Below are 12,164 nucleotides of genomic sequence, written 5' to 3'. Positions count from 1 at the left end.
ACAGTCACTCCCCCTGCATGAAGGAGGACCTTTCACACAGACACAGGCAATTACAGACCTATAGGTCTGACCAACCTCATATGCAAAGCCATGGAAAGACTTGTTATGGAACTAATTAATTAGCACACAGAGAACCCACAAACACTGCACCTGTCTCAGCTTGGATTTTTCACGGGTAGGGCATGCTCACTCAAACTGGTGGATTTTTTTGAAAAAGTCACCAAAGCAATGAATGAATGCAGAAGGTACACACCTCATAATTTGACCTGGCCAAAGCTTTTGACAAAAATCTCTCAGGTGTAGAAGAGCTACGTAAACTGGGAATAAACCATTGTCACCCGATGGATTGCTAATTGACTGAAAGATAGGATGCAGGAAATCAAAACAACAAAAAGTTACCTTCACAGAGAGACCAGTCACCACTGGAGTCCCCTAGATTTCTGTTCTGGGACCTCTCCTGTTTGGAATCCACTTTTCTGAAGTAAAAGCAAATACTAAAGGGCACCACCTTACTATGCTTGCAGCTAGGAGCAGTCATTGAATTCTCAAATGACTGCCATCCTGCAGGAAGATTTGTCCCAAATAAATAACTGGTGCCAAAATCATGGGCTGAAACTAAATGCCAAAAATATGCATTACTGTGTCCTTTGGGAAGTCATCTATCCCAGAGAACTGCCACATTAACAACACACCCCTGACAGTTGACTCAGTTGTTCACGTTTTGGAAACTTATGAGGCAGTGACCTAACTTTTGACCAATCTGTCCACTGTTGCAAGAACGTACAGCTTATAAACAAAGGGATCATGTCTAGATCTAGGGGTGTCATTGTCCCCCCCTTTACTTAGCCCTCATTAGGCCAATCATTGAATATAATGCCTCCTTTGGCACGCATCTGTCCAGACACATGCAACAACTACAATTTTCAGAGACCCACCTTACCAAAAGGATACACAGTCTGAACAACATGCCTTATATGGACTGACTCAAAGCTCTGTCACTACACAAAATATTCTACAGACTAGGAGGTGACGTGTGGCTGACCTACAGGACATCCTCAGACCCAATACTAATGGATTTACTGCAAGTCAAATGGCATCAGAAATACTGTCCAGAGACAAACTTTTTTTTGCAAAATCAACATAATGGTTTGGAAGGGCAGGTACATTTCACAGAGGATACCGATGTTCTGGAGCAGACTCCCCATCCACATAAAACGAAGTTTATCCCTGTCTACATTCAAGAACAACTTGGATCTATGAAGGGGAAATAGAAAATTTAGTGCAGGACCACCCAGTGCACTGCTAATGGAAAGAGGCAGCTCCTAAATACTTTATCCCACACAAGCATTCCCTCAATTTATCTATGGTATGATCCCAGTTATTCTCCTTATGGGTAATATATAATTATTGACCATGGTACGGGTGAGGGGCAATCTTTAATGTAATGGGCTAGGTTAATTGGAGCACAAGAAAGGAAACTGGCTAAAATTAAAATGGCCCTCAGGGCAGCTAGACTAGTACTTACATATGAACTTAATCAAAACTGATCCAGCAGCTAGATTCTATACATTGTGCAACTGAAAGTAAAATATTAAGATTGTTATGGTGTTCCATGGTAGTTAAAAGCAAAAAATACCTCTTCAAAAAGCAAATATTAACTCTACTTTCAAATATGCATCATTTTTGTGGGTTCCAGGTCAGATATACTGTGAAAGATACTTCGCCCCCTGCTACCACAAACTTAGTGTAATCAACTCCAAGGTTGTTGATCCTTGAGATAATGGGAAACTGACTGCAGCGACCTCTTTTGAAAAACACAGGTTTTTCCCCAGTGAGTATCACACATCTGTAAGCTTCGCAGAGTACTGTCAATCAATGAAAATGCAGCATTTCTGTCATGTTTATTACATATAAAAATATTGGTCAGGAATCAGTCAGGGCCAAATTTGTACAATGAGCTCTTCTCCAGGAAGGGCAAACTGCTCAGTTTAGTATTAAAAGAAGGCATAGGCCTCTACAATTTCCCTATCTCCTTGCATTTAACTATCCACTTTTGGCCTCTCACACTGAGCTTTATAACTTATTGGAGCCACAACCAGTGTACAGTTTCAGTTCTGTCACCCAAGTAAAGTTGTGCAGAGGAAATGACAAATGTGTATTTCACCAATTTCCATTCTTCAGCTTTTGAAATTTATGTCACGGAATAACATGGCTTCCATAGAAATGTACCAGTGTGAACCTGTACAATTAGATGCAACATCATGTAGTTACATAACAGAAGTGGTTTCTGAATCAATATGACACCCACACTTATTTATGTGAATGCCATTTGTATGAAGCACTCCCCCAGGATGGCCTACATGTGTAGCCCACAGAGATACCAGCAAAACTAAGGACTACTGAAATTCCAGATGTCTTACAGACTATCTAAACAGAGATAAGCAGTCTTGCAAAGTGTGAAAGGCATCTCTAAATACCGGGCTTAAGAAGCTTTACTATCACCAAATTCAACACAATCATTTTTACATTTTCATAAATCCTTGAATTCTAGGTTGCACGGGGTTGGCTAACTAATGCAATGGGAGTGTATCTTTCTCTACTATCAGATGGACCAGTGCCAGGAAATTTACTGGCATTTATGGCACAGGACAGAGGGGAGATGGTGGCAGAAGGTGGTGCAGATAGAATCAGTCAAAATAGTACAGCATGCATAATATCAGGTAAAAGACAGATTTTTCACAAAAGTGCAGGGGAGGCTTAAAAGAATGGGGAAGTACAGGAGAGTTTGCCAGAATAGTGTAAAGGTGTTGTGGACTGGAGATCAGAGATGCTGCAGAACGTGATGTGGAATGACATAAAATATTCTGCAGAATGAAATGAGGAATGTGCAAAAGTGGACAGGACAGGATTGGGGGCAGAACTGGCAGTGTTAGGGAGGAACCATGGCAGTCACAGAATTAACAGGACAAGAGTGCAACACCTGCGGTGATCAAAAAGAGAGACACATGAAATTACTGGCTTGGAAGTTAAGAATAAGGAGTTTTGCATAATGGAGGAACTTGGGTGCCAGATGGGAAGAGACAGAGTTCAAGACTTCTACCAAGTGTACATGGCTAGTGCAGCTACTGGGAGCAACAATTTGGGCAAGGGGGTGACTCGGGACTAAAGGTGGCCAGGCCATGAGGAAAAAAAAGTGAGGTGGTAGTGAATGCAGTATTTCTGTCAAAGGGAGTGAAGGTGCCTTTGGGGAAGAAGCAGGTTTCCAGTGAATTTCTAGAAGCTGATGTCTACGGAGGCAGTGGAAAAATTACAGGAAGTATGGAATTACAGAATCAGGTAGGTGGGCAATTCTGCCAAAAGGGAATAATGACCTGGAGGACCCTAAAAATTAAATGGCCAATCTTGTCTATCAGTAAAAGCATGAATACATTTGTAGAGGCAATGGCAGTGAGGATAGAAAGATTGGCAGCTCAGTTAGCAGAAAGAAAATACATGGGTTTTGTTAAGGTGAGCCACCACAGAACACTGGAAAGCAGTGGTAGCCTTGTAAGATAGAGCTTAAAGGGTTAGACACTACAGTTCAATATTAAGACAGTTAGATTCAATGGACAAAGGTTTGTGTTTAGGATAGTGCAGCAGAGTAACTTACAGGACAGGTTTACAAGGGAGTAAAGACATTATATGAGGATGCAGGGTTAAAGGTAGCGGTTTATGTAATAACAGAGGGGTGGAAATTGGGCAGGGTATTTCCCATTTTCATCGTATTTAATATGTGATGGAGATTCTGACTGACAGGATGAGGAATGAATAAGTTCAGTTGATGGTGTGATTTTTATCCAAATGCTGATTGTATGGGATTTTTACTGGAAGTAAGGAGGAAGATGACATGGATGGTGGAAATTTTTAAGGAATTTAGTAGAGTCAGATCCATTGTTTCATACAGAGACAGTGGTACTGCCTTTTGCCATGGCATCTAAAGAAGAGTAGGTACTTCCATGTGTGATTACAAGAAAGAAGCACCTCAGCTTAAAAGTGTTTTTGTTGATGGAAGTTGTTAGGAGTGACAATTTGCAATATGGGGAAGGAATGACTACACTGGCACTGAATAACTGGAATGAAAGATGAGTTCCTTGCCCAAAAGGACTTGGACTCTACAGATGATGCAGCACTACAGTGGGTGTATAAGGCAAGACATATCCCCCTGCTCTTCAAGTAGGGAAGCTTACTGAGAAAAGTAGAGTTGTCACAATAATCATAATAGTAAATGTTCAAACAGATCAATGTTGAAGTGACAGTTCTTGGTCTTCCTTCCATGTAGAAGCCTGTGACCAGCCCGATTTCCAGAGTCTTTACATCATCTCTAGCTGACAGCTGTCAGGTAATAAGAAGGTTATCCACTGGTTATATCTTTAGGTCTCTTTCTAAGCAGTGTACAAGCAGTCTGATGTCTGAGAACAGCACAATCTTCCTATATGTAGTATGGGTTAGCAAGGTTAGTAATAAAGAAGTATGGGGGGAGATAAAACTCTCACTGCTTTACTTGGTTTTCCTTTTTTTGTCCAGCTTAACATCTTTTCAGCCGGGAGGGGGGGGGCTGAAAAGGAACTTTTGTCTAGAGGAACACCCAATATTTCTGCCTTGAGCTGGTATGACAGTGGAGGAGTCCTGAGCCATGCACATCTAAGAATGACTGAGCCAGTGATAGCTGCTCTACATGATGTATCTTAGTGCATCATACACACATTTTAAGATGTGTCTGGAAACCATTAAGGCTGCTCTATCTTCTGAATTTCCTTAAAGAAGGCTTTGTCAGAAATAGTCTCTGCCTTAGTAATAATTTGATCCTAAAGGGATTCTAAGTACTTCAGCACATGGATCTGGCAAGTTAAGTACCCATGTGCAAAGGGTAGCAGAGGTATAATGCCTTCCTACCAAACTCAAGTCTGCTTTCCCTGTCATTATGCAGGGGATAGCTAGTTGCACCCTTTGGCATCCCTTTAATGGATTCAGTGGAAACTAATGAGCCATCTGATTTAGCGTTTTTGTACAGATGCTTGTGTGTGGGAATTTGGGTGTAATGAGATGATGATGCTCATCATCATCATCGCAGTCATCAACCCTCCATTTTTCCCATTTTGTACATGGGGTCAGAGTGTTGTTAGCTCTCTCTCTTGATCCAATACCACACTCCTGCCTTCTTTGACACTCTTACCTGTCACAGATCTCAAACAATCCATCCACCTCTTGGCTGAATGTCCTCATTTCCTTTTACCTTCTTCCTGTCATTTCCAAATGTTTTCACAGCTTGCCTTCTGCTTTCCTCCACATGCCCGAACCATTGTAACCTGTTCTGTTTGATCTTTTCTGCAATTGGAGTTACTCTGGCTTCTGCTCATATGTCCTAATTTCTTTGTCTGTCCCACAGTGTGCCTCCTACCACCCATCAAGGAACTTTGTTTTCATCACTTCTATCTTTCCCATCCGCTCTGCCTTTAATACCCAGGTTTCTGTACCATAACAACAGTACTTTTCACACTACTGTTTTGTACATCTTACTCTTCAGCTTCTTCTGCATTCTTTTTTCAGACACTACAGCCACTCTGTGCCAGATGGCTGCAGCCCCTCTGATTCTAGCTCTGACCTCTTTATTCAGACTTCCCTTCTCCTCAGCCACCTCTCCCAAATACTTGAAGGTTTAACCTGTTGTGCTATCGTCCATTCTATCTCAATTCTCAGTTTCTTCTGATTTCCCCAATTTGCTGCCATTACAACTGTCTTATCTGCATTTAGTTTCATCCCATGTCCCTTCAGTTTTGCAATCCATTCCCCTACCCTTTGATGAAGTTCTTGCTTGGAGTCTGCCTGTAATACCACATCATCTGCATACAGCAACTTTGTTGATCTGTCCCCTATGACCTGCTTGCTAATGGAGTCCATCACCAGTATGAACAGCAGTGGGCTCAGAACTGAACCCTGGTATACACTCACTCCCCCTGGGAACCCCTCCATGAGAACAAACACTGTTTGTATTTGAGTCACTGGGTCCTTGAACATAGCCTTCACTAATTCTACTGATGTTTCTGGGGCCCAGATCAGTTTTTTGTGACCAAGTCATATTGCTTTCTCCAAATCTAGGAATGCCCACTTGGACTCTTTCCTCATCTCTAGCTTCTTCTCAATTATCTGTCTCACTGCAAACACTGGGTCAGTTGTGCTGCATCATGACCTGAATCCAAATGGCTCATCTCCCATCTTACTTTATGCTACTCTGCATACCCATTGATCAATTACCCACTTCAGAACTATTATGCAATGTGACAAGAGTTTGACACCTCTAACTGCCCACAGTTGTGGATATCCCCTTTGCTTTTGCACACCGGCACATGTATGTTTATTCTACAGTCATCTGGGATACAACTTTCTCTCCAGACTGCTAGGAGTACCCTCCTGAGCCATTTCTCCCCTATCAACCCAGCATCTCTATTAACAGCTGCTGTGACCTCATCTAAGCCTGCTGCTTTCCCTGACTTAATTTTCCTTGGTGATATTCTTACTTCTTCTAGTGTGGGCTCCTCCTCTTCTCTCATTACAGGCTGTGTCTGGGACAGTACAGCTTCTGTGGGATTTCTTCATTTAGAAGCTGCTGGAAGTACTCCTTCCATCTGCCTTTGATGTCCTGTGGACAGGTGAGGAAGTTGTTGCTGTCATTCCTTAAGAAGGGTATCTGACTACCTTCTTCTTTTCTGCCTTTGTATTGCAACCTGATATGGTTTTTGTGCCACCTATGGAGTCACTTTCAGAAGCTGACAGACTTCCTCCGATGCCCTGTTCTTTACTACTGCAACTCCTTTCTTAGCTTCTTTGTTAGCCAACCAGTGTTCCTCCCTAGCCTGGTCTGTCTTTTCTATCTCCTACTTCTATCTCCTACTTCTTTCTGCACTCCTACTTTCTTTTGATGACTTCCTGGACTTCTGTATTCCACCACCACCTTTCCTTATGTACCTTATTTCCATACCTGACTCGGCCACATATCTATTCTGTAGTCCTCACGTATGCTGTTTTGAGGCGCTGCCATTCTTCTTCAACTCCACCTATTTCCTCCTCTTCTTGGGGTGCTAAGGCCCTGAATAATTCCTTGAACTGTTGTACTTTCCATAGAGTCAACTTCCAGGTCTTCATCCTGGTCTATGTTAACCTTAAAGCCTTCTCTGACCATTGCCTGCAGCTGATTGTGGCAACCAGTGGTTTACATTGTGGGCTGTTTCACTGGGGATGACTTTCCAATTACTGATTCTAACCCAGTGCCCTTTCCATACTAGGAGAAAATCTACCAGAGTTGCATGTTGGCCACTCTTGAATGTGATCTTATGTCTCTCTTTCTGAATCATGTGTTGGTTACTATCAAGCCATCTGCCACACAGAAGTATAGAATGGCCTCTTTATTCCTGTTGTCCAACCATGTGGAACCATTCAGTCTTCATATACTGTTCTGTCTGTCCTGTTATGTGCATTCATGTCACCCATTATCAACATCAATTCATATTGTCCTGTTTTATCCAGTAGGTCCTGTAATTACTGCATGAGTGCACTGTTTTCCTCATTATCACAACCTTGCTGTGGGCCACAAGTGGAGATTATGAATATTGGTCTATCATTACACTTACATCTGACTGCCATGAGTCTATTACTAAATTTGATGATATCCTTTCACTGCCTTCTGAAGCCCCTCGCTTACCACAGTTTCCACACCATTTCTAGCCTGTCCCCCTCCTGAGTAGTAGACTCTGGATCCCAAGCCAAGTGTCTCTGCTGCACTGCCGTTCCATCTAGTCTTGGATACATAAGATGTCCAGCCTCCTCCATACCATCGTCATCCACTTCCAAGCTGCATTCAAGTCAGTGAACCCACACTGATTGTAGCAATTTTTGGTTCATGTTTGGCAGGATGATTGGTTTTAGATCCAGCTTTTGCTCAACAGAGATATCCCAGGTAACCCCGACTGGGCAACTAGACACATGCCGGCTAACAGCTTATTGACCCAGGGCTGCTCAGCTTTATGGCAAGCATACACTGGACAACAGGGGCACATATACCCCTTCCACCATTAACACAGGTTCTTGGCATAGGTCACAGTAGGCCGGGACCTCAACCCACTTGTCAAAGGCACATACCCATGCCCATTCGGTGACATTAGTCAACATGAATAAATCACCTAGAGACATATTTTACACCATAAAGTGGCTAGTCCTACCATGGCGCAGTCTGTGATCAGTGTTTTCTTATCTTGATTCCTCTTTTCCTCAGAGTCTGATGATTCTGAATCTTCTTGAAATGCCACCTCCCTAGGACTCTCAGGTGGGAATGCTTCCTTCAGGTGTAGTGGTCTGAGTGTGGCTGGGTTCCCTGAATTTCTTGAAGTCCATGAACTCCTGGGTGATTTTAAAGAGGCAATGATCTTTGGTTTAAGATGAAGTGAAAGAGGGCTGAGGAGATGGAAAAGGAAGGCTGATGGTTCTTTACAATTTACTCATCCATATTGTCAAAGTAATCAGAGGACATGCTCGCTTGACCATGTTTGTTAGTCTGGGTTTCGATAGCTGAGGAAGTTAAGATGTCACTCTCCAAATGTGTGACATGTCGGAGTAGCACTAGAGGGTTGGGCCTAGAGGTCATCAAACCAGGGGCTGCGAAGGGGCCTTACGTGAGTTAATAGGCTTGGTAGCATGGGCCAAGACATTAGCCATATCTTCAGTGTCTTTTACTTTGAATTTTTTGTCTCTGCATTTTTAAGATAATGGAGTGGGAAGCTGGGGGTTGCAAAAACACAGAGGGAACTGAAATTGAGGACTCCATGTAAGTGGCCAGGACTTCAGTCCTGTGTTTAAGGGTCTTCACTCAAAATTTAGGACAATTAGAGACATTGTGCTGAGCCCCCAAGCAGAAAAGACACACGGAGTGAAAATCTTTATGCAGGATTTGCTTCCCACACTTCAAGCAATCATTAACATTTTTAAACATTAATTAAGATGTGGGAAAACACAGAGTATCTGACTTAAAGAGAGAACCACCTCTGGAAAAAAATTAACAAAGCAAACTGCAAATACTGTATACCTGGTGAAACTCATCTGAATCCATGGCTAATAAGATCTGAACATGGTGCCAACAGACGAAAATCTTACAGTTAAGACATCAGTACTCAACTGTTCGTTGGCTATGGATGATGTAGAGAGACTGGAAACTGGGCCAGTATTAGGCTTCTACATGGCAGGAAGATCCAAAAATCAGTACTCAAACACCGACCATGAAGAACATCTGGTACAGAGTGCAACAGACATGTGACAAGGGGGGACAGCAGAATGAGGGAAGCCCAGGAGGAACAGAAGTTGGGATAATGAGTTGCAGATATGGACAGGCACACTGCAGCAACTGTTATGGAGAACTCAATTAGGAAGGCATGGGGGACAGTATATCAGTAGGGTGACATAAGGAAGGACAGGGATCAGGCCAGATTTTGTTCCTATGAAGGGTAGAGAAAGATACAAGAATTTGTGTGGCTATGTGATGGGGCCCTGGCTGGGGACTTGTAGGACTGGTGGCTAGGGATGGGAGACAGAGGAAGGATAAGCTCTAGGAAGGGAGTACTGAAAAATGTGGTAGGGTTGAGAGAAAGGGGGTACTGGATGCTAAAGTGAGTGAATTAAAGAAAGGAGATGGTATGGAGTTTAAGACTTTTTAAGGTGGTTAAGCAAAAACTGTGACTATGCTCAGTATTTTCAAAGATTCAGCTACTGATAGATTTCTCAACACTGGATGCCTTTGTACGATGTAAAGGCTGGCAGCAAACATTACATGACATATAAGTTCAGTTCACTTTTACAACTTTTCTGAAGTATCTAAGCTAGTCAGCCCTACGACTGCTACTTTTAAAATACCAGGTGATTATGAAGAGAATGTATACTTTTTCTTAGATTTCAAAGTAAGTGACTTGGTGATATGGAAAAAAAAAGACTTTCATCTTTATTTATTCTTTGAGTCAATAGAACCAGCTTGTTTTAAGTTTAAGTAACTAAGCTTATACAATTACTGACAATAACTCTCACATTTTTATTTTTTTATTCAATTTATTTACATAAACATTTTAAAAACTTTCTGAAAGTAAATTGTCCAGAAGAAACATTCTTGACCAAGTCCTGGGCGTAAGAGAAAACATTTAAAAATACACATTTAGCGGTTTGGAATTAGTATAACAATCATATTCCATTTAAATACATAATAATTGAATGTGTTTGTTACAACTGAATACTATAATTTTATGATTTAAGAGATACATATACATAGATATATACACACACACACACATGGGTCCACTTCAGAATCTCGAAAGCTCAAAATCTCGAAATTCAAAAGACCGAGTCCAAAATCTCAAAAGTTCAAAATACTGAAAATTCAAAATACTGAATCTCATAATATCGAAAAAACACAGGACACCAACATTACTGTCATACACTGTTGTTATTATTCATTGTTCTATATTATCATGTTGGTACACCTTTTTTCAGCTTTGGATTTAAGCACCTAAATATTCTGAACATTGAATAAATACATAAAAAGGAAAATATAAACAAACACTGGACGGATTATGAAAAAATGTATACACCAGTTCAGATACAAAGCAGTCACAACTCAAACCGTTTTACAGTCTCACCTTGATAACAAACAGTAGTTAAAACAAGTTTCCTCCTGACTTAATAATTTTAACTGTTTTTGGGTGCAATTAGGAGTGCCAGACTCCATTCAGGCAGCACTGCAGAATGGGGAAAAAGAAACTGGAGAAAATCAGGGGTCTTGCCCAGTTTCACTGATCATGTGAACATTGAGTAGATTATAAATTAGTGTAGGTGTTTCAGTGGGATTTGTACTCTGTAAAAAATGTTTTTGTTTATTCAGCCTTTAGCAGTGCTTGCTGAAAAAGATTGTCAGGTGCTTAACTACATTTTTAACCATGTTGACAAATCCTGAGTTTTAACTATCAAAAATGTCTTATCAGTCCAACCAATGGAAAATAAAACTCTTAACCACATAAAATCACTGGTAATGGTCTCAGGGGTTAAAACAATCTTCTGAGTGTGAAAAATAATGCACTACAAAATGTGATTTAGTGAGGCACTTAAATTATAAACTTCTTCAGACCCAAACCCTATATAAATTGAGTTGCACTTAAATAATCATGTAACAGATCACAGCAGACATGCATTTAAGGTACCTGACAAATATTTAACTTAAATTTTCTTATTACTTTATACTAACTTAAAAGTATAAAAAATATGTACATTATACAAATAGATGTAACTTCAGTTTTTATAGTACGTGTACTGAAGGACATAGCATCAAGGATGTGAAGATCATGGCTATTTGTAATAAATCTCACTACTGCATGAATCAAAGATGTAATTTTCATATCATCTTTACAAAGTCTGAATAAATGAATTAATCCAGATTTGATAACAGGATTCACCTTAGTGCTTTCCAAAATTCAGTTTTAAAAAAAAGCACAGAATCTGATTTATACATTTCTGAATATTGGTACAGTTCACCTGTCACATAAAAACTTGTCTCAAAGAACACAAATCCTGACATTTAAATATTAAACAATCATAACGTACCATAAGTGCTGTTCTCCTGTTTAGCAATCAATGTAACAGTGCAAGTACATGATCATAAATTACCTCAGAAATTCTGTAACTGCAGTCTACAGAGCTAACCTGAAGACGTTGCAGAGTTCAGAAATAATTCTATGTACCTGTGGCCTGCAAAAGAAAAGGAAAAACCGTATCAAGACTTGTTTCTAGGGATCACAAACAGGGATCATAAGCATCGGAGTACTCCAAAATCTACAGCTAAATCAGATACTCACAATAAAAGCGGATCTTTGAGACTATGTCCCCAGGAAATAATAGGTGTGTATGCAACACATACCTGAAAGAAGTCCATCATTTTCTGCTCTACCTAGTTCCTTCCCTCATTTCTATTTCTTTAAATTTCTAAGCACTAGTCACATGATCTATTATCTATTTGACAAACCCACTAACAGACTTGCTCAAATGCATAATGTTTAACATCTACAAACGCATAAGTATCTTTTATACTGTAATACTGGGCTTTA

General features: G+C 40.7%; 1 protein-coding gene across 2 annotated transcripts in view; it reads right to left on the bottom strand.

Moving 5' to 3' along the window:
- Positions 1 to 12,164, bottom strand: part of GRSF1 (G-rich RNA sequence binding factor 1) — a gene marked incomplete in the record, with an annotated part of 1,027,193 nt that overhangs the window by 98,565 nt on the left and 916,464 nt on the right. For both annotated transcript variants that reach the window (XM_044061179.1, XM_044061178.1), the window contains 1 exon segment: positions 11,728 to 11,808. In XM_044061179.1, the coding sequence (XP_043917114.1) occupies positions 11,759 to 11,808 (50 nt within the window).

This window comes from Protopterus annectens, chromosome 2.part0, assembly GCF_019279795.1.
Source record: "Protopterus annectens isolate FY-2018-M chromosome 2.part0, PAN1.0, whole genome shotgun sequence".
NCBI lineage: Eukaryota > Metazoa > Chordata > Ceratodontiformes > Protopteridae > Protopterus > Protopterus annectens.
Note: the sequence above shows the minus strand (reverse complement) of the source record. Positions and strands in the feature narration are given on the sequence as shown.